This window comes from Strongylocentrotus purpuratus, unplaced genomic scaffold (assembly GCF_000002235.5).
Source record: "Strongylocentrotus purpuratus isolate Spur 01 unplaced genomic scaffold, Spur_5.0 spur5_scaffold_5, whole genome shotgun sequence".
Lineage (NCBI taxonomy): Eukaryota > Metazoa > Echinodermata > Echinoidea > Camarodonta > Strongylocentrotidae > Strongylocentrotus > Strongylocentrotus purpuratus.
In genome coordinates, this window is record NW_022145611.1 from 41,977,929 (window position 1) to 42,004,631 (window position 26,703).

General features: G+C 40.7%; 4 protein-coding genes across 4 annotated transcripts; all 4 read left to right on the top strand.

Annotated features, from left to right (window-relative positions):
* The first annotated feature begins 2,374 nt into the window (after nt 1–2,374).
* LOC105444077 (G-protein coupled receptor moody-like) lies at nt 2,375–15,010 on the top strand. Its single transcript, XM_030999221.1, has 2 exons — nt 2,375–3,379; nt 14,991–15,010. Exons 1-2 carry the CDS (start codon nt 2,590–2,592, stop codon nt 15,008–15,010), a joined length of 810 nt encoding a protein of 269 aa, XP_030855081.1. The 5' UTR covers nt 2,375–2,589.
* Nucleotides 15,011–15,117: 107 nt separating this feature from the next.
* On the top strand, nt 15,118–16,759 carry LOC105441747. The gene is made up of 3 exons (XM_030999222.1): nt 15,118–15,541; nt 16,396–16,715; nt 16,754–16,759. Exons 1-3 carry the CDS (start codon nt 15,118–15,120, stop codon nt 16,757–16,759), a joined length of 750 nt encoding a protein of 249 aa, XP_030855082.1.
* A 23-nt stretch (nt 16,760–16,782) lies between these two features.
* Nucleotides 16,783–21,574, top strand: LOC100890659 (sterile alpha motif domain-containing protein 9-like). Its single transcript, XM_030999826.1, has 2 exons — nt 16,783–20,606; nt 21,024–21,574. Exons 1-2 carry the CDS (start codon nt 16,830–16,832, stop codon nt 21,183–21,185), a joined length of 3,939 nt encoding a protein of 1,312 aa, XP_030855686.1. The 5' UTR covers nt 16,783–16,829; the 3' UTR covers nt 21,186–21,574.
* Nucleotides 21,575–22,241: 667 nt separating this feature from the next.
* LOC115929632 (uncharacterized protein K02A2.6-like) lies at nt 22,242–24,773 on the top strand. Its single transcript, XM_030999223.1, has one exon. It carries the CDS (start codon nt 22,242–22,244, stop codon nt 24,771–24,773), a length of 2,532 nt encoding a protein of 843 aa, XP_030855083.1.
* Nucleotides 24,774–26,703: the final 1,930 nt, after the last annotated feature.

The window sequence follows — 26,703 nt, forward strand, 5'->3', positions numbered from 1 at the left end:
AGCTTCCGAACTTTGCGCGGGAGAGGGGGATGAATTAAGACGAGGATTAAGAGTAAAAAACTGTACAACGAATCGTCTTCTTTTTCTAATGATTTAATGAAACGTAAAAGCTTCCGCGCTTCGCGCGGGAGGGGAAAAACTATTTTCAGTCGAGTAGGCACGTACGGAAGGAATGGGGAGGGGGTTATGGGGTTGACCCTCTCCCTTCGGTTTTTTTATGTGTGTATTTTGGAGCAACCCCCCCCCCCCTTTTTTCTGTGATTTTTTTTTTTTTTTTTTAATCTAATTTTTTTTTAAATATGCCAATGGCTGACCTAAAATAGGTGACCTCACCCCCCCCCCCCCCAACGGAACAAAATGTCAAATTTTCAAATTTCGAGACCAAAAAAAAAATAGTGTCCTCTTCTCCCTCCCCCCCCCCCCCCCCCCCCCCCCCCCCCCCCCCGCTTATTTAGCGGCTGGCTGAGTCGTTACGATTTTTTTTTCGGACCAAAAAAAAAAAAAGTGGCCCCCCCCCCCCCCCCCTAAGAAATCCTGGATCCGCGCCTGGTTTAGCGTTCCCGCCCGCTTCCCTTTTTGTAAAATGAAAAACAAAACATACTGCTAAAATAATCTATTTCTGATTTTTAAAATCTTTAAAAATAGCCTGACTGTCTGGGTAAAAATGTACAAAGCGGCCATTTTGAAGAAAAAACAGAAGAAAAAAAAAGGGCCTCCTGCTTCCTATTTTCAAAAAGGCAGGACGCTTAATTTTTTTAAATGGCCTTATATATTATAGTGAGAGAGACAGAGATAGAGAGGGGTGGAGAGAGAGAGAGAGAGAGAGAGAGAAAGAGAGAGAGAAAGAGAGAGAGAGAGAGAGAGAGATTAAGAAACAATCATTCTGATATTAATGTGAAAGAGACAATTAGACGTCGTTGATCAGAGCAACGCAGAACACGACAGACTATGTCATTGAGTGCATGGGCGGTGTTGATAAGGAACCCCTACCAACTACCAAGTATCTTGTTTGTTCATCTGTTGGTTAACAGCTAAATAAGTGATTCTACAAGTGACTCCCTTTGTATAATTGAAAATCTATAGTACCGTCTAATCATTCTTAGCTTTTTCATTTCAACCCCCGTATGTGATATATACATTGGACTATATATTTACTCGATTTACCCAACTAGAACGCGTACTGTTGGACACTTTGATCACTCACTTTTAAAAAGCACCTTGGCCGTTAAGTTTTAACGGACTTTCTTAAATCACATTACCAGGATTTCAGAAGCAAAAAATACATTGAAAAGCGCAGTGGATTAATATAGTCGAGCATTAGTTTCAAAACGTCAAAATTTAGGCGCGCCAATTATTGCTACAGATAAACGGCGTAAACAACAGACCAGCTTACTACTGCTAGCAATGTTTTCCCCTAAAGATTATATATTTGTCATGAGCCCGGAAGTTTATCAATGATGGATAAAAGAGTAAGTGACAGTTTTTTTCCTTTTAGTACAATTGCAATACGTTGAATTCAAGAGACACAGAGAGAAAGAGAGAGATGGATAGAGAGAGAGAAAAAAAAAAAGGGGGGGGGGAGGTATACCAAAATTGCGTTAAATTTCTTTTTTTTCCTTTAAAATCTTGATTTAAAAGCATGGTTGAGGGTCTGTATGAATTTGAATCATATTAGTAAACTACATTCATATATATGAACATGACTTTGTATCCGTATTGAGTTTTGTCTGTGTATTTATTAATTTTCCCAATGTATAACTTACCATCATATCTTCCATCTAACCTGTCCAAAGTATTGATTTCATTCACTGATGAAATTTCATATTTTACCGCTAAATTATGGAATAACTTGTCATTGCTCTAGCAACGTATTGACAGCAATTCATCGTTGAATTCTGTACAAATGATCAAATGATAGCCGGTTATTTAGTCAACATAAGCTTGTCCGGCAAGAGCCGGCAACGATCTACGACCAGTCCGAGATCAGTCTAAGATCTGTCGTTACACGGTTGTACGACACATGTTCATGGGGCAATTGCACCTCTGTAACTTCCTTCACTAACCGAATTCCTTCCTTCAAGCTAAGACCAAAAGCTATATGCCTATAATCCTAATTTTACCTCCAAACTTCAGACGTAGTAAAGCCCTGAGCAAACGAAGGATGACCTGGGCAACCGATCAAAGACAATACATATTTTCCCCACGTCGGGAGCGGTGTGGTCGGTGAAAGGCTTTTGACGCAGCAACGTTGAGCTAGACCATGCGACTACCTATAACTACCTGAAATTGATCAAGCAAAATGTCAGTGACATACTTTTAAAGGCTGCTTCAACACATCTCTACTTTCCCAGTCTGACAACTTTCAACCGGTCAGTGGTTGCCCAAAGTGGACGATCTGTCGGATGCCTAGTGTGATAATGAAGTTTAGAAACAATTAGTAGTTTCTTCTGCCAAAATGTCATCTCTGCATGCAGTTTCATGATTCTTTTCTGTCATAAACAGTAGACTAGGCTTGAAAATATTAAAGATAAACGATAGTTTCCATTCTAACATGTCTCTTTGTTTGATTTATAAACTAGGAAGGAAGTCATGACGTGTGATCTGAAGTCTTTCAAGATGGCACTAACATTTCATCACCCTACAACCTTTGTCAACATGGTAATTTTCCACACCAACATGACTACGACCCGCAACATCGTTAGTGATGCGCCTGACGATGGCTTCGTCAGCCATCATAATCTAGCAACAGCCATTATTCTTGTCGTCATTTGCATTGTTGGCATCGTTGGAAACATCTTCGTGATCGTCGCTGTCCAGTTAACCCGCCGCCTTCAAACATTCACTAACGTCTTCGTCGTCGTCCTGAGTTGTACGGATTTTCTGACCGCAATGACGCTACCTTTCCAGGGTGGCACACTTCTTGGGCTTGTGGACGCATATCCGGCTTTTGCAGTCGTCTGCGAAGTGATCGGCGGTCTCTCATTTATATTCAACGGATGGAGCATTATTACATTGGTTGTGATAGCATTTAATCGATACATCCTAATTACTCATCAGTCGCAAACGTATCGCCGAATATTCTGTAAAAAGAACATCGCCATTATGCTTGCAGTTATTCTCTCATATCCTTTATGTTCCGTCATTCTCTTTGGAACGACTGGCTGGGCGGTGTTTGGAGAAAAATGCAACACGTGCGCTGTAGTGGAGGGCAGAGCTTTCAACCTCCTTTCTGGTATTTCCATGGTGACACTGATGGTCGCCATCTTGTATTTCTACCTGAAAATCTACCTTCATGTGCGGAACCACGTCCGAAAAGTGCACGACAAACTGGAGAATCAAAATCCACAGCCCTCGTCTACACAACAATCATCAGTAGAATGTAAGACAACAAAGACAAATTATAAACAGGAGTCGATTAAGAAAGATAGGCCTAATCGAAAAAACACTGAAGCGAAAATCACCAAAAACATGCTGTTTGTTGTTTTGTGTTTCTTTGTCTGCATGTTACCAATCACGGTTAATTTATTTGCGACCGAGCTCAATCCGACGATGGTAGCTTATTTCGTGGTCTTTCTGTCTGTGAACTGTTCCTTGAACCCTATCATCTATGCCTGGAAGCATCCGGTATTTCACCAGGTGTTCAGGTGCATGCTCAATCGTCGTCTGCGAGATGTTGAAGAGCCTTCCCGGTGGCTTCGGGACCACTTGTCGAAAAGATAAAGACCACTTAGGGTCATGCGATTGCATTGTGAAAGAAACGTTGTGGAATCGATCAGAAAAGGTTGATCATCTAGCATATAAGTATTGGTGTGTACTGCGAGGTTCTGGAATCATCAAAATGATAAGAACTCTGGCCCAGCCTTGGTAAAGTTACAAGCACTGTACACAGAAAGATGGGACTACGCGACACGTGCGTTACATCTATCTGGTCCAAATAGATATACTAATTTACCAAATCTATCAATAAGTAGGCGGTTTCTCGGCAAAATTTGTATCATCACGTATTAGTCAAAACATAGTCTTTCACATGATTGGCAATTAGAGCTTCCATTTCATTTTTTGAGAGGGGGGCGTTTCCAAAACTGGCCTTTACCTTTAAAGAGAAGGTTGAGTTCTGGAAAGACTGAGGTGAAAAATAATTTGTGAGCGGTATCATTGTTTTATACAAGTGTGGAAGAACATCAGATAAAAAATGTCCACTGAAAAGCATGGCTCTTCAAATGCCTTCATATTCTAAATATGGCATGCAACATAATAAAAATCGGAACAGATTATTATGCTGCATGTTCGTGTAGTCCCATATACATCTTCTGTGTACAGTGCTTAATTGTTACATTGCCAAGACTGGGCCAAATTTCTAATCATTTTAATGATTCCAGAACCTTGCGGTACACACCAATACTTATATGCCAGATGATTAACCTTTTCTGATCGATTTCACAACGATTCTTTAAAAATGCAATCGCTTGACCAGAAGTCAACTTATCTTTAAAGGAATTGGGTAACTTTGTCTCTGATTCTGAAACAAAATCCTGGATTTAGCTCATGCTGCAATGATAAATAGGTCAGTCAGGAACCCCATGACTTTTACAAGCCGATCGCCTGTCTGATTATCAAGATAAGTATGATTGGAAATCAAAATCAAATTATGCGTTTTCCTAACGGTTTTCATAACACTACAGTCTATTGAGGAAAATGAGTATGGTAAAAACCGATCACTCAAAGATTTTTACTTCTTGATCATTTTGAATCGCAATTTTGTTAGGGCTTCAATATTACACCATATCACAGAAACTGATTTCACATAGGGCCGTGATCTCAGATTTAACATTGTTAAACGATGCCTTTAAGTAATGTTATGATCGCAACCTGGTCACAACTCACGTGTCTTTAGGCTTTGGGGGTTAGGGTCAACAGGCGCGGATCCACGGGGGGGGGGGGGCGACGGGCCCGACCCCCCCCCCCCCCCGAAAAAAAGGAAAGGAAAGGAAAGGAAAGGCTAAAACACGAGTTAGGAGTGGACCCAGGTCCCTCACCTATCCGTATATAGGCCAAGCTCCCGCGGTTCAGCTGGACATGCGCCGAGCTTTGGGTTGTTTTCAGGTCAAAACTAGCCCTAATTCGTGTTTTAGGCCTATATATTATGATAGAAACAAACTGCCGATGATCTCTCTACACTAGGGCGTACAAGTTACAACGTTCAAAAGTATTTCAGGACTCGGTTAACCTTAGGTCCATCCGTCAAATCATCATGCTGTTACACAGTGTACATGGTCCGCGGTATGGCGGGGCTCGAGCCCCCCCCCCCCCCCCTCTTATTTGAAAAAGTATTTTAAAGAGAAATAGAAAGCAAGGCCCCAGAAAAAAAAAATTCCTGCAAAATGCGAGACCACATATTTTATCTACATAAAAGCGCGACTTAGCAAACGTAATTAAGGAAAAAAGCACGAAAAAATAGCAAATGCGAAAAGTAAAAACACGGAGGCATCGTGAAGCATGTCGGCAAAGCTTCCAAATTCGGCAGTTCGCGGATTTATAAAATTAGTTTCGTAAAAGTGGTCGTAAAAGCCTGATTTATTCAGAAAATTACCCATTTTTATCGCCAGAATCTGGGTAAAAACACTGCATTCAGTTGAACAGGTGCACAGAAGACGACCTGTCAGTCTAAATTTTTCTTTTTCAATCTGCCCATAATATTTATTATATGTAAATTATACCGAATAAAATTAGTCTCATGCACATCGTTTACTAGTGTCACAGATGGGTTGTTACTGTTACACTATATGGACAGATTGGATAGATGCGTAAATCATTAAAAATTAAAATCAATATACGATGCGAAAAGGATTCTTCTCCAGCTTCCGGAAACCAATCTGGGATTTGTGTTGTGTCCTGCAGGACGTAATTACTCACCTCTTTTGCATAATGTGTGCGTGAGATTTGGTTCTTTCTTATACCTCCCCCTTTTCATCTCCGATGAGTGCATGCCCTTATTACAATTTGAGAGGTGCCCCCTTTAACTCTATAATAAGTGCCCCTTTTCATCTCTGATTAGTGCCATTTTTCTTCTGAAAATTGCACTTTTTCCGTTGTCATAAGTGCCTATTTTCATCTGTGGTGAGTGCCCCTTATTAAGTGCGAGGAGTGCCCCATTTTCACCTCTGGTAATTCCCCTTTTTACTTTGACATGTGCTCTTTTTCATTTCAAATATTAAGTGTCATTTTCCCCTTTGGATATGTGCCCCCTTTTCCTTTCCCCATAAAAAGTGCTCCTAATTTAAAGGGATTAAGAGGAACTTTTCTATAATTTCACCCAAGTGTGGCTCGCTACGCTCGCTCGTATTTAAAGTTGATATAATTATGGTTCATATTAAAGATCTTTTCAGTCTTTCATGATTAGATTGTGCTTAAAACCCCATCAGGATTTTTTTTCTTCTTTATAAGAAGTAATTTTTTTTCACTGCGACCTCACAAATCCAAATTTTTTGCTCGCTCGCTTCGCTCGCTCGCAAAAATTATTCTTACCATCACGAACCAACTACAAAGTAAATGTGTGATGCTTGAACAGTATGGACCATGTTAAGAGAGAAACAGACATTGAAATCATCCCTGTAATCACATTGTAGGGGTATGTACCAATGTCTAAAAAACTGTAAATTTTCGCTTTGAGGTTTCCCTTAGTAGGTGCCCCTTTCTCCCGGAAAGTGCCCTTTATTGTTGATGCCCCCCACACCTTTTGAACGACCTCATTTGCCCCTGGCCTACTCAAACCTCCGAGCTTCCAGGGGCGCCGCCCCCTGGACCCTACGCCAATTTACGCTACGCTCTACCTGTTCATAAATACTTTAGCCCCCCCCCCCTACTTTGAAAAACGTTCATCGGGGCCTGATGTGAGGTGTTTAAAGCTGCAGCCCGAATCAAGTTATTGCTGTCTGCCCATCACAACTGCTGCACTAGTCTTGTACTGACTGATTTTGACAATCAAGTGATACCCGAGGTATTAGGAATCTGTACCGTGTCAATTGTGGTTGTCAACATTGTTGCAATTGAATATGTTGTTTAGAAATGAAATAAAAAAGGATAAAAGATATACTTTATGGACTCTTGATCTTGATGAGGGAATCATTGCTGTGGTTAGTTATACATATATCAATATTAAACACTTACACCTAGAGGCAGTGGCGTACGCAGGATTTTTTCAAGGGGGGGGGGGGGCTTTAACATTTTGAAATCGGGCCAGCCGCTGAATAAGCGGGGGGGGGGGGGGGGGGGGGGGGAGGGTGGTAAAAGGACACTTTTTTTTTTGGTCCCAAAAAATCGCAACGACTCAGCCGGCCGCTGAATAAGCGGCGAGGGGGGGGGGGGGAGGGGTGGTAAGAGGACATTTAAAAAAAAAAAAAAAAAAAAAAAAAAAATCGCCGAAGGGGGGAGGGGGCTTTGTTCTAAAATACACACATAAAAAATAACTAAAGGGGGGGGTTAACCCCCAACCCCCCCCCCCCCCCCCTGCGTACGCGCCTGCCTAGAGGTACCGGTGCCATGAATACCAGTGTCCTAAAGACTTTTTGTCACAACGGGGTACTATGCGGACTGCACACATAGTCCCACTTCTTGTGTTTACAGTCTTTTCCTCCTATCATAAATTTATGCTGGATAAAGTCACAGATTTTAAATGATATCCTGGCAAAAAGTATACACCGAATTGCACAAATTGAGTTTACAAATTCGATTTTTCTTCAGCTTTTCAGGGGGACACATCCCCCCTCAGACTCCCCCTGTCCGCGCAAGCGCGAAACGCGGCGCTGACGCGCCGCTCAATATTTTCTCACAAATTGGCCCCCCCCCCCCCCTCGACGCCGGCTGGATCCGCCCCTGAGGGTCAAGTATAGTGTTAGGTACAGTTAGAATTTCAGTTTATGTAGGATATTGACCGCGGAAGAGTTGACATCAGATCTTAATCTTATAGACCTCAATTAACTTCATCTTAATTCTACACGGTTTACCATCGATAATTTGGAATGATTTTCAATCAAAGACGGATCCCTAATATGACTCTTAAAAGAGTGGATATCCACCCCTGTGGATCACGAGAAAAGCTAATCCGAGGTAACGGTAATTAAGGTTTGAAGTCGTCCCTGGATGGGAGGAGGTCCTTCTCTTTTCTATATTAACACCCCTTTTCTTCCATTAATATTTTTACGTTTTTAGAAGTAGGCCATATTCGAAATTTAGTTTCCTTATATAGAATATAAGTCAAAAGCAATCTTGAAAAAAATACAACGTATGTAAGATTATTTTAGGGCCTAGTTACATTACCTATTCTAATGCATGTCAAGTATGCAATTTACCAACTCTTGAGGAGAGGAGACTAGCTCTTTGTAGAAAATTCGCAAAATCCCTTTCAAATCACTCTATTTGTCAGACCTGGTTACCTAAGGAAAAAAAACACTAATATCACTCTTCGCCGTATTCCCATTTATCAACAATTTCAATTCAAAACAAAAAGATTTAAAAATAGCCCACTGTCATTTCTAGTTGACATACTCAATAAAAGTTGAAGAAAAAAAAAAACTTGTTTTATTTTGTACTTTTATCGTTATTGCAGGTTTACTAAGTGCTTGTCTCCTCCCCTCAGCAGACTGTTTAAAATGTACCTATTTTAATCTTTTTACCATGCTTGTATTGACTTTTATAGGACATTTGTAAACAATTACAGCTATATTTCTGGAAACTTGTGCAATGTGTTTATGGATTTTAGTTACATAATTGAAGTCTTATTTTTGATATTGCTAGTTTTTTACATGTATATATTTAAAAGTGTTATCTATTGTGCCGAACATGTAAACATGAATATTCCAGCCAAGGCTGTCCTTCATGTAAAATTGTATTTGTATATGAATCATGTTTCTGCTCTAATAAAAAAAACATTTGTTGATACAATTGATATGATATCATTGTAAAGCATATAGTCGAGAACCATAGTTGCGTCAGAATTCCTGCTCATAATGCTGCAGCCCCCTGAGCACAGTTTACGTTCATTGTGTATTCAATATTCTGTACATTATATAATTATGTAGTCCATAACTTATATCAAAACCTGCTGATATATTCCTAAAATTCTATATTTAAGAAGATAATGCAGAAACCAATAAATCAAATCAGTTCAATTCAAACTTTATGGCTGATACTGATAGTTGTTTATTAAAGTATGTGTGTGTGATGTACTCTTGAAAGGTTTGAACAATATCATAAAACGAGCCCCTCCAAAACAATGGACTTCCTAAGTTCCTATTTGCCTATAATAAATGTTTACTAATGTTTTTTTCTAAAACGGGGGGGGGGGGGGACGTCTACCCGGTTCCACTCTCCGGATACACCACTGTCGTCGACAATGATTGCAGTTGATGTTAAAAAGCTTTAAAGACCCTGTCGGAAGTCAAAAAAAGAGAAAGATATGAATTATATATAAACGGAAAGCTTTATAAGCCATAAATCATAATGATATAAATTATATGCTATTTTAGCGTCTGCCAGAGGAGTAACAGCTCTCTGAAAACTCGAAATCTAATGCCTTGAAAATCAGAAGTTATCGACCTAAAAAAAAAATAGCTATCGACTTGTGGAGTACGCATGCCATATTCACAATGACCTTGCATTAATTAAGCACGGTTCATCACCTCAGCTGCATTAGGCCAGTTTCGTAATGTATTCAGAGACCTTTAAATCGCATTACGTAATCGGAGGGTCGGACAAGCAAAGAACTCGCGGTGCGTAGCAGACTACACTCTGTGTGCATACCATACATGACTGTGTTCGCTAGGTGTGATTGTATCGTTTGTTTTCGCTATTTTGAGAGAGAGAGAGAGAAGAAAAAGGAGGCAGTTTCAAACTTGAATAATAGATATCTTTGAGATGTGATTTTGTTCTTCATACATTTGATCTTTAAAATCGCTGTCTTAGGCAAGAATAATAGAAAAGCATTGCTGGTACAGAACTAGCGATTCACATCTTGCAGCTAAACCTGTTCGGCCAAGTCCCCGGAACAGGCAGCGCACGATACCCCCTCAAAAAGAAGAAAAACGAGGTCGATGATAAAAGCGACATTGGCTTGAAAGCAAGTGATGAAACAGAAAGCGAAGCACCAAAATATAAGTTAGCTAGCCGATATCGGTAATTTCCATTCAATTTTGCATTTACCTTAGCTTGAATCTGAGTACAAATTTGGACGTAGAAATGAAAGAAGTGATGAACTATTTTCCACTCGTTCGCACACACAGTCACCTCTGCTTGCAGAAGCGTGCGCGCGTACCACGTGTTCGCGTGTTCGTGTAGGCGCGATTCACATTTTCAAAATGAAAACAATTTTACGGATTAAAAAATGTTTGTGAAACGCCTCGACACGGACTATTTCAAGGCGGACGAGAAACGGCTAACGAGAAGCAAGCACTGAATCAAAATTATTAACAAAAGCAACGAGAAATAATGACAATAAAGGTAATAATATAATATATATAAGGTCTTTGTTAATAAAATAATATTTATAAAATAATATCGTCCGATGACAGAGAGCTAGAATAAGAATGATGAATAATGATAAACAAATAATTTTGAACGGAAAAAATGAAGAAAAAGAATGAACAAGGAAAAAGAATGATAGAGCAATGGAAAAAGGGAATAATAAAAGTAGACCTAACAATAAAAAATAAAACCTTATGATGGCAAGGAAGAAGAATCAGGATAATGAATAATTTTATTGTTTAGAATAAGATTAGGAATTAAGTTTGATTTTCATAAAATAAAAGTTAATAGTATTAGACTACAATTATGCCGGACCTTCGTTATTCAACTTCAAGAAGCAATTATTATTATTTAAAAAAAACATTTAAAAATAAAATTGTTATTACATTTTCTATTAGATCTAGTCTAAACTTCTACTTTTTATTTGTTTATTATTTATATATTTTTTCTTTTTGTTCAAGTTGGTATGTTGTCTTTTTGCGTCGGTTTGACCTGTATAATGTAGTCACAAGTCGCTATCATGAGCTGCCGAGGGCTAACTAGAGGGGGGATTGTACTCGGTTTCTCCAGGCCACATAATCTATGGCCATCGGGAAATATCAATCGAAAGTCTTCAAAACTCTTAAAAGCCTTCAGTTTTCGACGATCATAAATGCATGGTCCGCCATATTCTCTACTAGATAATTGAATACGTCATAGGTCCCAAAGTCAGGAATATCGTCAAACTTAAGGGAGGTATGTAACCAGTTCACTTAACGAAAATCCTGCCCGTTGTAATTTCCCCATACAGTCACGTCTACCGAGTGACACGGACCCCGTAGGTCAGGGGCTACGGGCAGGCTAGTCCGCTACTGCGGACGCTAATTTAACGAGTCTTTTCTCGGGTGTATACCGTAGTCGAAACTCCTCTTTTTCTTAGAAAATATTGCAGCTGCCTGAAACTCAGCTTGATGAATGGCAAGTTGGAAGATATTTCCGGCCAAAACAGAAATTCATATATATACACGCAGTTTTGATAGAAAGATATGAATGCAATTTAACGGCAAGAACCGACAGTCTAATACACAATGCACAGATTCAAAATGGTGATTTCACAAAGCTTGTCGGGCTTGGTTACAGTAACCGCGCATTACGTAACCGCCGAAACTGGCATACCCTCACCAAGTTTCCCCTTTCATTTATTTTTAAAGGATGACTTCAGAGTTCCTAGACATTGTCTCTTATAACGAGTTTTGAAGAGCAATTTAATTGACATGCAGGGAACCTTCAAATAATTCCAAGTGACGAATACCTTTCGTGGTTGAAATTTGTCGGGGGTGTCCCATTGCCTCTTTAAAATAGAGATCCAAAGATTAAAGGTACCATGTCCCTTTTGCAGCCAACCTCAAATGCTGTAGAACTTTGCAGGAATTATGAATATGTCATGTATGTCCTATCTGTGAAATTTAAACGTAAGCAGTGTCCTCATATTCAAATTATGCAAGGAAACCCGTTTACTTGCTAGACTTCACTGTCAGACACTATTGAGTGACTGACTGGCCTTTTTTCTTCTTTGGTAATAACATACATGAAAAGAGTTGTAAAGGGTACATGAGCATTTGTCTACATCAATAACCCACTTCTTGTGATGGCCAAGATTAAACTGATTGAATATTTGCGCAGCATAAAACGTATTCAGTCCAATTGTCTGAAAATCAAGACTATTACTTTTGGGCTCTATAGCCCTAAAGTCGATTTGACAACTGATAGTCGTTATTTTCCCACTTGAAGATATTTTCAAGCCCTACCTTTTTTAGGGAAGTTCTAAATTAGTATTATCTTTCAAATGCAGTTGGAATTTAACTTTTTCATTTTTTTGGCCTGCAAATGGGACATAGTACCTTTAAACTACAGAAGATTTTTAAAAAAACATCGACTATACTGAACACCAGAGGGCTTTCACTGTTTGCGTTTGCACGCGCTGAGCTCAAAGGTCGAAGGTTACTGGTGGGAATTCCCACCTCACAAAAGAACAATTCGGGCGCCATGTCGAGACGCCATTTTTTAGACGTACAAGTGAATATGATTTAAACCAGTATCATTAGAATGGTTCGTTAATCCTTTTTTACAACACGTGGAATATGATGTATAAGACTGGTCTTTAACGAAGTGTAACCTTTCCGAGATGTGACGAGTTTTATCTTCATTTGATGACCCGCGATAATTTGAATTTGGGATTGACATTATTGATTTATATGGTAGATCTATCATCTACCATCCATCATATTAGCAAATCCAGTCATTCAGCAAACGGAGTCAATCTTCATGCACCACCAATGTAAGTTATACGTGCTAAGTTGTAATATGGAATATCTGGCAAAAAATGCACAACATGAGGGATATTATGTTCAATAATAAACCATGGGGCAGCTCAACTAAAAAAAAGCTGTGCAATACTAATCTAGACCGAAAATGTATTTCAGTTTGTGTATGTTTTTTCTAATCCCTGGTAAGCTGGTTACAAGCCATTTCATTCACTTGCTATGAATAATTTATTTATTTATTTTTACATGTAGGCCTATACTTATTATTCACATATGAAAAGAAGGGTAGCTCATTCACAATTGTGGTCTACCATGAGGCCCTGTACATAAAAAAGAGGAAGAATACAAAAGTATATAAAATAACAGAATATTTAAGGATATACAACAAAAACATGGCAAAGTCTAAAGAAATATTATCCACATACACAAAAAGAAGGAAAGATTCGAAAAGATAGGACATACAATAAATCATGATGCCATATACGTCAAAACAAGAAGAGAGAAGAAAAAAAACTAAAATATATCCACGAATAGAATAGAATATTTAATTATTTTAAGGATAGACAAAAAAGACATGACAAAAAGTAATATTATCTACATAATACACATAGCGACGTACAATTTAAGAACACTAAAGTGTTTATAGGCACCACGTTCCACAACTATCATCTTGTTTACATGTTTATATACAGATGGGAAGGAAAAAAAATCGGAAAAAATCTGGGCGACCATCGACTCCACAGCCTGCAAAACATCCAAATGAGAGACAGGCTCCTCCTCCCCCTCCTCGTCCCCCTGACGTGACAACACCAGGTATATCTTTACATTCAATTTTCAAACTGGAGGTGCAGGCTGAGATACGTAATGCAATATAACTAAAGATACAGTATTATATATCTTGGTTCGATTCGTTCGATGTGTAACGTTTGGGCCTATCCTGAACAAGCTAATTTGCGCCAATTAACTTGTTTGGATTGGAGTAGTAAACAGACTATACCAAATGTACAGGCAGATCTCTGCTTCAGGCAAAATAATGTGATAGATTGCCCCAGTGTATTCCAAAACATTAAAACATTTGACCTAAAAGATAAATCGTTTAGATGAGGTAGTTTGCTTTTAGTGATAAATGTGGTAAAATATAACCTTCAAGGCAGAGTGGAAGTTCTATATTTCATTCTTGTCATCCTTTAAGATGAATCTAAGACTATGTGAAAGCATGAAATATTTCCTTGTATTGAGGGACCAATATCAGTAGACTACTTGGAATAATAGCATCCAAATTAGGGTTGACTTTATTATGTTGTCGTATCTCTACCTGCAAACCAAGAAATCATGCGTGAAAATAGAATGCCATTTCTAACCCTAGAAACATACCACTTCTGCTTTTTTCAATGGTTGATAATAATAGATCGAACTGTCTAGGCCCATTGTCCATGTTATGATCCATTAAAATTGAGCCACCAACAAAAAAAAACTCATTGTTAGGGTCGGCTATAGCGGGGGTATCGACAAAATAAGACATTGGAGGAATAGAGCACCCAGGTGCCCTATTATAATTTGTCAGTGTTATTTATGGTGCTTGGTAATTTTTTTTTTTTTAATTTTTTTAAAAAATAATGATAAATATTGTCACACTGGTTCTTTGTTACTACTTTAAATTTCATTTAACAGAACTATCACCAAAATTTGTGTATGACGAGGAATCAAAGACCTTAACTGTAAGACACGTTTACACACTCAATGTTGGGGATGTAGACACAGTCCACGTTGGAGACATTCATCATCATGTATCGGAAAGCGGTCAGGATCAAGACGACTGTGATGGATGTACCAAATACCAGGGTAAATTAATGTTTAGCAACGTTCTTCTAGATGAAGATTTAAATTCATTGTGAAATTCTGCTTTTTTAATTAGGTTGATATAATTGATTTTTATGATAATAATTATATCAAGAAAATATAAAAGTAATTTTGTCTTTCTTTATACAAAAATTAAAGTTTATAAAAAGTAATGTTTGCCGCCATTCATTGTTTGATACGTATCCAGGAATGTCCCATCTGAGAACTTTCTTTCTCTTGGAAATTTGCTACGATCCTTAGCTTAAAAGAATAATTAAAGATTTAGGGTATAAATAATTCTCTAAAATTGTATTCATGTTCTTAATGAAGCTTCAAGAAAACAAGTCTAGAACTTTTGTTTCCCATTATTATAATGGGAAACAAAAGTTCTAGACTTGTTAAATACGAGACTTGTTAAATACGAGGTCATAACGAAAGAATTCTATCTGTTTCAGAGATGGAAGTGGAAGCTAACATTGAACCTATAAATGAATCCGTGACAACAGGAGAAGATGGGGCTGGTGCTGGTGAAGCGGATCCTAGGATTCTGAAGCGCCTTCAGAAAATTTTTGCAAATTGTCACAACTTTGAAGAATGGAGGGAGAACAGAAAATTATGCCTGGAAGCAGCATCCCTGTTTGAACATCAAGGTCGCGCTTCTCTCACAAAGGTTCGGTTTGACTCGGTGCACTTCTTCGTTCGTGTCAAACTCGGACCCGATCATGATGCCTTTCTTCGAGCCTGTACAGACGGGACACTCTCGCGAGGCTTGACAAAAATCCTCGTTACTCCAGAACTGAAGGAAGCCGCTGGAGTCAAACTCAGACTAAGGCTGGACGTGAAAGAGACGTCAAACACGAGTAACGTCTCGGCACCAGCAGGTTAGCATCATAGAATGTGGTCGATGGGGGGGGGGGGGCAAAGGAAAGTAGATAAGAGGGCGATAATTTGCAAGATTTTGATGAGACTGATTTTTGAGAAGCCTTGAAGGATTTGAAAATAATTCTGTTTCAATGTGTTTCAATACATCAATGTTCATGTAATAATAAATGTTCATATAATTGCCCATTCTTACCTATACTGTAAATTTATAGAGATTTGATGGACAATAATTTGTTTCTCCAAGATATCAAAAAATTCATTTCCCCCCCCCCCCCCCCCCCCCCCCCCTCCTGTGTTAATTATGCCCTCCAATAGAATGCTTATCATTATGACATGATTCATAGCCACTAAGATTAATTAACATGATAACATCAAGGTACGAAATTCCTGAATTCTAATCTTCGGTACCGTAATGTTGTCCTGAAAAAGAAGAAAAAACAGTACAATTATTTGTCTTCAAGATAATATGTTTGCTATTATAGGACATGATTTAATGAGGCTTTTCCAAAACACATCTATACTATGGTATAACACGGGTCTTTCTACATGTTCTAAAACTCTTTAGAATGAGTTGGATCAACAGATAATGAACGAGTCATCGGAATATCTGTACATCAAAAGTCCCATTACCATTTCACTATGAGTTCTCGCTCTTTCTCTTTTCTATCTTCTCTCGCTCTCTGTCTCTCTGTCTGTCTGTCTCTCTCTCTTTCTCTGTCTCTGTTTCTTCTATCTCTCTGTGTCTCTCTGTCTCTCTCTCTCTCTCTTTCTCTGTCTCTGTTTCTTCTCTCTATCTCTCTCTCTATCTCTCTCTCTCTCCCTCTTCCTCTCAACACAATTTCATTTTGAATAGAACATTCACCTGTCGCCATCAAAACCCTGCAAGAGATGAACCCAACCGATGTTCAGAAATGGCTGATTGAGGAAGTGCACGTATCTATCAGCATAGCTACTAAATTTGCCGAAGCAGGTGTTGATGGAGAGCTTTTGATACGATACGAAGAACAACATCTTCAAAAGGATTTCGAGTTGCCTACAGGAGTAATGCGAAAGATAATCTATGCTCGAGATGATCGTACGAAGACGAGAGTTAATACGCACCAACATCACCCATTGGCTTCCGAAAAGCACACTGACAACCTAGGCGTAGACGCTGGAACGATTGATTTACTTGCTTCTGACTCAACCGTGGTATCACCGGAAAATAAAAGAGATGAACAGCTCACTGAAGTTACAGTACCAGTGCAGACGACTAAGAATGCGCAAGATCGCCACTTGGGAAAATCAATGGGGGCGGAAATGTCTCAACAAGTACCACTTTCCAAAGAAGAAGAAACAGCAGGAGAAGCAAAGCTACGATATCTCCTAACAGGCGACGAGGGTGGATCATTAGACAGTTCTTTCCATCCCATTCTTGTGGTAAACAAACCGGCATTCGGAGGTTCCCGTGATGACGAATTAAGAAATCTCGAGGAAAAGCTTGACTTTGTTTCACTGGTGAACTGGAACGCCGTCTTTGATTGCAATCCAAAGTCTCTTCAGAATGGTGTCTGTTCCATGGTGGAAAGCAAACGAGAACTCAAGCTTCTCCTTCCCGAGACATTCAACAAGGAAACGTCACCCGAAGAAGTAGATTTCAACGATGTTCCTGCCTGGATATTTGCGAATGGACGAGATGATATGGAAGAACTACAAAGCCCAAGTCTTGCTTCTGACTGGAATGAGAAATATGGCGCTGGGGTTGATCGAGCAGTAGATTTCTTTGCAACAAATGCCATTCCAAAGGAAAGAGCAGTCATTGTTTTTCTTCTTCTATCGGGAGACAGTGTACAAATAATGAGTGACATATTCAAGAAGCTGCAGTCATCTTTGCAAGGCCGAGGGACATTCACATTCATTGCGGAAAATCAGGAGCTATTCGACATCTGGGCAAATGAAATCAAGAAATGGCTACCAAGGGATCAACTAGAGAAGCGAAGCTTCATTGGTACTGACTGGGCACGCGTCAATCGTTTCATTCAGAATCAATTCGGAAAACTGGCCATCTCTCCAGCTGAATTGCCCTTGTCAGAAGGGAAAACATGCATTGTACCTGACAAAAAGCGTTCTCGATGGCTCAACATAGATGTCCTTCCGTCAAATGAGTGTGAAAAAACAGCCATGTATGAAGACAGTCCGGAATACGAGAAATTCGTTTCTCAGCAAGAGTTGATTTTTTACCAAGGAAACGGGGTTTCTTGGTGGAACTTTCACCTAACTGAAGGAAAGGAAAAGAAGCAACGATTCAACCAAGTTTTACGACGTGAAGTCAGCAAAACTTTGAACAGACTGGTGAAAGCCAAGTTGAAGCCAACAAATCCGAGTGATGTGTCAAGTTCCATAGTGACAATAACTATCTTTCATGAACCAGGTTCGGGAGCAAGCACCACCGCAAGACAAGTCCTGTGGGATTTCCATCGTCAACTCCGCTGCGTCATTGTTCAACGAGCAATATTGCCAACAGTTAACGAAATACTTGAAGTCCGAGAGTATGGGTATGGCAAATTGGAAGAAGTTCAACCAGTCCTTGTCTTGCTTGATGATATGGATGATGCAGAGGTCATCGACCTAATTGCACAACTGGAAGTAGCAACTAACAACAAAGGGTGTCTGTCGTTCATCATACTTCACTGCAAAAGGACACCTGACCCTGGGCTTGTGGCGAAAGACAACGGTGTGAACTCTGTTGTCATAGAGCATAAGCTTAATGCTCAAGAACGAAGATGGTTTGATGACAAATTCAAGAAATACGAAGAGGAGTACAGTATGAGGCCAGAGAAATTGATTGGATTCATGGTGATGAAAGAAGAATGCAACCCAGATTACATTCGAAAGATTGTATCAAACATCGTACACGAGGTGGAGGGCAATGAGGCTCAGCTCCTTAAGTACATTGCAGTTATCAACAAGTTCATGGGAGATTTTGGAATGCCTGTGTCCTGTTGCGATGAATTCATGAACGCTGAAAGGAAAACACGATCATCTCGAGGAGGTTACAGATTGCAGGTTGTTCCATGGGAAAACCTTCTATCACATGCGATGTGCCTACTTCTCATCCAAACAAGAGTCCATACAAGATGCGGTCCTACAAAGGCAATTAAGTTGGTTAACCCTGTCCTCGCAACTGAGGTTGTCAAGCAACTTGTAGAAGACACTGACCAGACGATTGGAGACATTATCAGAGAGTTTATACTTGATTCCCGAATCCTAGACTCAAAGGCTTACACAGAGAAGTACGTCACTGCCAAAATACGGGAGTTGCTAGTACGACGGAGGAAGATTGCAAATGAACGGACTGAACAAAGCCGGTTTTCCCCTTTGATAGAGCATCTTCTTACTGAAGACAAAGCACTGGCACTTCAACTACTTGAGGAAACTTCCCAGTTATTCAAGAGTGGACAAATCGCACAGCAACTGGCTCGCTTGCACAAATGGCAAGGAGACCTTGTTGAAGCAGCACGATGTGCGAAGATGGCCACTGACTTTCAGAGCCACAATCCTTACTATTGGGACACGCGAGGCAGGATCATCATAGATGATATGAAGAAGTATAAGAAGAAGTACAACGACACATCACTAGACGCATCTGAAGCCTCCAGATTAATGAATCTACTAGAAGAGGGGATGAACATCTTCAAGAGGTGTCAAGACCTACTTAGGGTGGAAGATAATCAGTATTCTACTTATGCTGGTTACAGCGGTGAGCTGAAAGTCATCTTCCTTTTTCTGCATATAATGGAGGAACGTGTGCTACCGTTTTGTCTTTCATCCAGAGAATGCATACTGAGTGTATATTTCTTGACTGACGAAGAGCTTCCAGAACTAAGCGACTTTTGGAGACGACAACGACAGCATCTCAAGGAACTTCCGAAGAGAGCGGATCTCACTCTTAACAACATCGGGGATCTCATGACATTCAGCAAAGGTATAACAAGAACCAAGCAAGATCCTGAAGATGAATTGCGCATGAGAAAAACGGAGAAAAACAAGTTCTATGAGGAGTTGCTTAGATACTTCACGGTAGACATAGAGCAGTCTCCACCCAAGTCTGTTCGGGAAAACCCTGTATCGATGAGTGCATGGAGAAGGGCACAAGTGAAAGCAATGAAGGCTGATTCGTTTTACGCCATTTTCAAACTGGCACAAACTGGGGATGAAGACCGCCTGAAGAAAGTTCGATCCATTCTTAACGCAAATCATCCAAAAGATGCCTTTGATCTGAAATTATTGGTTTGTATTTCGTTCGCTTTGTCCTCCTTCGGCCACGAAGATGTTGACTACGTTGGGATAATAAGACAAGTGGAGAATTTGAATGGAATTGACCATAGTTTGTACGGTGCCTTCTTTTCTATGATGTTAGCCTGGCCAAGAGATGACCCGAAAGCGCGTAGTAGCGATGTTGGGATGACCACATTGAAAGCGATAATGATTCTGAGAGAGAAGTGGAACAACTTACTTAGAATGAATTCAGATAAACGGGAATCTCAGACTGGCTATGACAGATCCCTTCCACGTCACCAGACAATTGCAAGGAAACCTCTCACTCACTTCTTGCTGGCTAAGGGAGAAGGCTTGCAAGCATTTGTTCACATCAACATGTTCCACGCATCACAGTCCACACTGGAAGGTGAAAGGCACAGGTTCTGGTCGAGAGAAGAAGTAATGGAGCGATTGATGCGCCTAGAAGGGACCATTCAAGACAGAGAGAGAATCGTCTACAGAACCCCAGCCAAAGAAATTATCTACATCAAACTATCTGCCAGATGGCACAGCCAACCAAGTCAAGAGAAGGTCTCTTTCTACCTTGGCTTCAATTTCCTTGGACCAGTGGCATACGATGTGTGGGAAAAGGACCGGAATTCAGTCCCAATCCAGGTGAAGAATTATCGGCAGACGTACCCTGAATATCTTGTGGGCAGACTTAGCCGCCTCCAAAGGAAAGAAGAAGACATTCAAGCTACGCTGGATGAAATAGAGTACTTGTCCAAGAAGAGGAGAAACAGGCAGCAACTCACAATCGATGATGTAAGTATATAAAACGAAGAGCTTCCTATTAAACGGGGATAAGTCTATGTCTTTTTCTGTTTAAGTTTCCCTTCTTCATTGGCATCTCTGTTTAACGGGGACAGAAAGTCTGATGCAATTAAGAATGTTGAAAATGTGATGAAAACTTTGACTTTTCTCTCTCTCACTATATTATATATAGGAAGTTTATCATTTATTAAAATTGTTTGAATTTGAAATAAGGTGTGATCATGCTCAAAAACATTTATCCTTATTTCTCTTACAAATCCCTTTTCGCCACTCTCTTTCTCTCTCTCTCTAATCCATTCTTTCTCTCCTCTCTCTCCTTCATTCTTTCGAAGTCTGATACATCCATATGCCTCATGTCCAGTCTTTCTCCGTTCTGTAATCCCTTAACAAATTTCTTTCCTATTACAGCGGAAGTTCATGCAGACGAAACCTAATCTGGAAGCAGAACTCCGGGACATTCGGGCCCAAATTGAAGATGAGATTGACAAAAACGACGACGAAGATGAAACATTCACTCTCGTAACAAAACGGAAAAAGGGATACAAGAAGATGATGAGTGTTGTGTCATAAAAGCAAGTGCCTCTGTCACATTGTGAGACAGCATGTCCCTGGTGAGACACTCGTCGTCCCTTGCGACGCGGTGATGACCAACAAAAAGGCCATAGATCAGGAGTCTTGGTTTGTGCGTAGGTGGGTGCACAGACAGTGGCGTAGTATGGGATCAGTCATGGGGGTGCACCAGCTTTCAGTCTACTAGATCAGCGTTTTTCAACCCCCTTTTTCAGTCACGGCCCTTTTTAGGAGTTGAATTTGTTTACGTCACCTCAATCCAAAATTCATCCAAAAAAATATCCATCCTTCGTATTCATAGGGACACGGGCACATTTTTGCGTGAGGGCCAAATTCATACTATCCGGGTCTAAAATATTGCGGGGTAGATGTAAAAATCTAATGCTTTTATTACGCCAAAAATATAATTTAGTCATCAATATATAAATGCTGAATTTTGAGAGAAGTGCTGAATTTTGAGAGAAGTGAAGCGAGCGAGGTCAAAATTATAAAGACACTATGTCGTGGTATAAATTTAATTTCGATACAAAAATTCATTAAATAAGTTAAAGGGATCCGGTAACTTTGTCTTAGATCCTTTAACAAAATCCTTGATTTAGCTCATGCTGCAATATTAATTTTAAACCTTAAGGTCAGTGTAATATGTGATCTTATACATTGACTCAATGCTACATGCTATACACACATACACACAGTTAATGTACACTGTGGTGTATGGGCTTTTCTATACACAATATAACCAGTCATGCTGGATTGCAACTTCACTCTGATGTTTCTTTATGTGTCTTCATTTGAGTACTAACCATACAGCTAAACAACCCCACATTATATGGTGGCAGCGATATAGAACCTACTGGACAATATTTGTGAACTTTGCATCATTTTGGAGAGATTTTGGAGGCCATCTTATTGACACACTGTCATTGGATCAACAGGTGCTCCTTTCTACAGTCCCATATGATGGTTTTACTGTAAGTAAAATGTGCATTGACATTTGCATTACTATTGGAGTTTGAGTAGCTGGTATGAACTATGAATGAATCATTTACACCCCGCATGAATTGGGAAGACCCCGACAGAGCCAATGCTGTTAAGATTTTTCATCAGCAGTGTGACTTATACTTCTCAGTCAAGAATGTTGCGATTGGTAAGCAAGTGGATCATGTTCTTTTATTCACTGGTGCCACGGGTATCAAGCTTTACAACTCGTGGGGTCTGGAAGGTGAAGATAGGAAGAATCCAACTGTTGTTTGGGAGAAGTTCGAGACACAGCTGAGGCCAAGGGCAAATTTCCGTGTAGCTAGGCTATACCTTCAGAAATATGTGCAGAAAGAGAGGGAAAGTGCAGATGACTATATCTCGCGTCTGAAGCTGCAGGCATATGACTGTGAATTTCGTGATGACACTGAGCTCCAAGAACGCATCATTGAGCAGTTCATCACAGGCACTAGATATCCTGAGCTCCAGAAAGATCTTCTAGGGAAGAACAAGTCCCTCACTCTTACACAGATGCTTGAGCTGAGTAGAACATTTGAAGCATCGCAGATGCACATGGCTCAACTAGCGCAAGTACAGACACATATTCAGCCTGCATCGATTGATGTAGTTCGTCGGAAGACTAACACTAGTAACAAGTGTCCTAATTGTGGTGGTAATCATGCTCGCAGTCCACGGGAAGCATGTTCGGCTTATGGCACCAAGTGTAACAGCTGTGGAAAGTTGAATCACTGGAGGAGTGTTTGTCGGTCTCCAGCTCCAAGTACACAGCGGTCTGGGAGATCTCCAGCTTCAAGTACCCAGAAGTGGAAGCAGAAAGCTAAATACGCTACGCCACATCGTGGAGGCAAGCAGGTGCAATCCATCCACAGCACCAGCAATATTGAGGCAGCAGCAGCGGTCCCACTACTGAATGACGCAGTGGATGTCCTGTCATTCAATCGAATTATTGTGTCAGGTATCAGTGCTGTAGAGGTGGATGACAGGGACGACCTAACAATAGCGTACGTGGAAGTCAGACGGGATGAGAGAACCATAATGAAACTGCGTTCGAAGGTTGACTCCGGTGCGGAGGGCAACACACTTCCTCTTCGGATGTTTCGTGGGATGTATCCTGGCCATCTCACTAAGGATGGAGTTCCTCACCCTCAATCAGTGCATAATTCAAGTGCACGGTTGTTCGCTTACAACGAAACACCAGTGATGCACTTCGGTTCGGTTCGGCTCCCCTGTCGTTTCAACAACTCAACTTGGCTTTATGCTACATTCTACATCGTTGAGTCCAGGGGTCCAGCGATTATCGGATGTGACACAGGCTTGAAACTGAAGCTGCTTACTCTACACACACGCATCAACGAGATCAAGCATTCAGCACAGATAAGCTCTACTGATGACCTAGTAAGGCAGTATCCAGACCAGTTTGACAAAATTGGCAACTTCCCAGGAGAATATCGTATTGTTCTTGATCCAGACGTTCAGCCTGTTGTCCATGCTCCTAGACGGTGCCCAATCCACCTACGAGATGAACTGAAGCGTGAGTTTGATGACATGGAAGGTAATGGCGTGATCACTAAAGTCATTGAGCCTTCAGCATGGGTCAGCAGCATCGCTGTTTCAAGGAAGTCGAATGGCAAACTCCGTGTCTGTTTGGATCCCAAGGATCTCAACCGAGCTATTCGACGTTGCCATTATCGCACTATCACGACAGATGAGGTGATACACAAGCTATCAGGTGCTCGACACTTCAGCAAACTCGATGCCAAGAACGGTTATTGGTCTATCAAGCTCGACCATGACAGTTCACTTCTGACTACCTTCAACAGTCCCTTTGGACGGTACAGATATCTCAGGATGCCTTTTGGTCTAGCAATGTCTCAGGATGTATTCCAGCAGCGAATGGACGAAATCCTCGAAGGTTGCCCCGGCACAATAGGGATCGCTGACGATATTGTTGTGTTCGGCAAGAGTGAAGCGGAGCACGATCAGAATCTGCACCACCTCATGTCCAAAGCTGTGAAGTACGGTCTGCAGTTCAACAGTGGCAAGTGCAGCATAAAGGTCAACCAGATTTCCTTCTTCGGTATGATCTACGATGCAGATGGCGTCCATCCGGATCCTCACAAGGTCGGGGCAATCAAGTCAATGTCTCCACCTGAGAACAAGAGCCAGCTTCGTGAGTTCCTTGGTATGATAACCTACCTTAGCCCATTCATACCAAATCTTTCAGCCCAGACTGCAAGCCTACGTGGTCTTTTGAAGCAGGACGCTGAATTCCAATGGACTCCGACGCACCATTCTGCCTTCAATGATTTACGTGACAAGGTATGTCACGATGCAACTCGGGCGTATTTCGATGTTAACAAGCCTACGGTACTGCAGGTAGATGCTTCTCTGCAGGGCTTGGGAGCGACTCTACTGCAGGATGGAAAGGGTATCGCGTTTGCATCAAAGGCCCTCAGTGATGCAGAGACGAGGTACGCCAACATAGAGCGAGAGCTGCTTGCAGCCCTCGCAGCCCCACGAGACTCTTCTCCAGCACGAGATACCTACACGATCCTGGCAAGTCTTAGGTACAGACTTATTTCACTTTGAAGGGAACAATTATCTCATCATTGCAGATTACTTCTCAAAGTTCCCTTTCATCCGGAAAATGCCTCAAGAGTGTACCAGTGCTGCAGTAGTCAATGCGACCCGTCAGATTTTCGCAGAACAAGGAGTTCCAGAAAGAGTCGTTAGCGACAACGGAAGACATTTTGACTCCTCAACATACAGAGATTTTGCTACACAGTGGGGATTCAGCCATGTTACATCCTCTCCCCACTACCCCAGGTCAAATGGCTTCATTGAGCGAATGATTCAAACTGTCAAGAATACGCTCAAGAAAGCTAAAGTGAGTGGTATCGACCCCAACATGGCTCTACTATGTATCCGTGCCACTCCAATTGACAGCCGCATTCCAAGCCCAGCTGAGCTTCTTTACGGGAGGAAGATGAAGGACAACTTACCAACTCGAATCCGCAACAACTCCCCTGGTCGTGATGATGTTAACCATCGTATGCAGCTTCGACAGCAGAGCCAGAAGTATCATCACGACAAATCAGCCCATGACCTAGCACCACTCTCACCTGGGCAGCTTGTGAGAGTCCAAGACCAGACATCACGTCACTGGATAACAGCTACTGTTCGTGAGCAATGCCATGAGCCTAGGTCATATCTCGTCGAGACGCCTAATGGAAGGGTGCTACGCAGAAACCGGCAACACCTCGCTGATATTGAGCCCAGGCGTATCCATCATGATGAGGAGGTAACCAAGACACCCGATCCTCATACACGCGAAGAGATGACGCTTGATCCAACGCCCGACATCAGAGGTTCTCCTGCCCCAACCCCTGCCCCAAACCCTGGCCCAAACCCTGTCCCAATCCCCAACCACCAGCAGACCACCCGCAGTGGCCGGGTAATCAAGAAGCCAGAAAAACTGACTTATTGATAGGACTTCATCTTTGGATACTTCAAGTTTGGACATTATGGACTCAGTTTATTTTTCTGTAAGGGGGATGTAATATGTGATCTTATACATTGACTCAATGCTACATGCTATACACACATACACACAGTTAATGTACACTGTGGTGTATGGGCTTTTCTATACACAATATAACCAGTCATGCTGGATTGCAACTTCACTCTGATGTTTCTTTATGTGTCTTCATTTGAGTACTAACCATACAGCTAAACAACCCCACATTATAGTCAGTAAGGAACCCCATGACTTTTTTGTTTTCGCCATTCGATTGTGCGCCACCTATGCCCCCCCCCCCCCCTCCGTAGCTACGCCACTGTGCGCAGATGTCATGAAGAGACCCATCTGAATCCTAAATGTATTTTGGGCATGCATAAGATTGGAACTGATTGGAAGTTCGGTGATTGTGTCTTAATGATTTTTTCCATTTTGGTTTGAAAGCTATGATGAAAAGATAAATGTAATTTCTCCATGATGGAAAGTTGTGCAAGTTAATGTTTTCATTGTTTTAATTTAAATCAATTTATCACTTTTTGCTTACCTTGATTTGTTTCAGACGTTTAATTTAGTATAATATTGTAGAAACTTGAGTATACATCTAAATATGTAAAGCTTATTTGCGTATTATGCATTCCATAAATATGGAAATGTGTCAATCACTCATGCTCAATTACCTTGAAAATCAAATCCAATTTTCAGGGATTGTTTCAGGCAGAAAGTACTTAGATGTAAATATATTTCGGAAATGTATACTTTCGTTTCAACAGGACGATAATGACAGAAAGATATTTGGATTTTATGCAATTTATATCAATAATGGAGATATCCAAAGGTGTACAACATGTTAAAGCCATCGATAATATGATTTGGAGCAGTTGATTTATGTCAGGTAGTGGAGCGCAAACTCATGCAAAATACGAACTTTTTCTCGTTATTGATGTTATATTATATTTTACCAATTTTCACTGTTTGGATTTTTGTAAAACTGTTCAGCCCTAG

Coding starts and splice junctions, on each gene's coding strand:
- LOC105441747 (XM_030999222.1), top strand. CDS start 15,118: ATGGAAGTGGAAGCTAACATTGAACCTATAAATGAATCCGTGACAACA. Junction 15,542..16,395: donor TAACGTCTCGGCACCAGCAG/GTTAGCATCATA, acceptor CATTTTGAATAG/AACATTCACCTGTCGCCATC.
- LOC105444077 (XM_030999221.1), top strand. CDS start 2,590: ATGACGTGTGATCTGAAGTCTTTCAAGATGGCACTAACATTTCATCAC. Junction 3,380..14,990: donor ACAACAATCATCAGTAGAAT/GTAAGACAACAA, acceptor TTCTTAATGAAG/CTTCAAGAAAACAAGTCTAG.
- LOC115929632 (XM_030999223.1), top strand. CDS start 22,242: ATGAATTGGGAAGACCCCGACAGAGCCAATGCTGTTAAGATTTTTCAT.
- LOC100890659 (XM_030999826.1), top strand. CDS start 16,830: ATGGGGGCGGAAATGTCTCAACAAGTACCACTTTCCAAAGAAGAAGAA. Junction 20,607..21,023: donor AGCAACTCACAATCGATGAT/GTAAGTATATAA, acceptor TTCCTATTACAG/CGGAAGTTCATGCAGACGAA.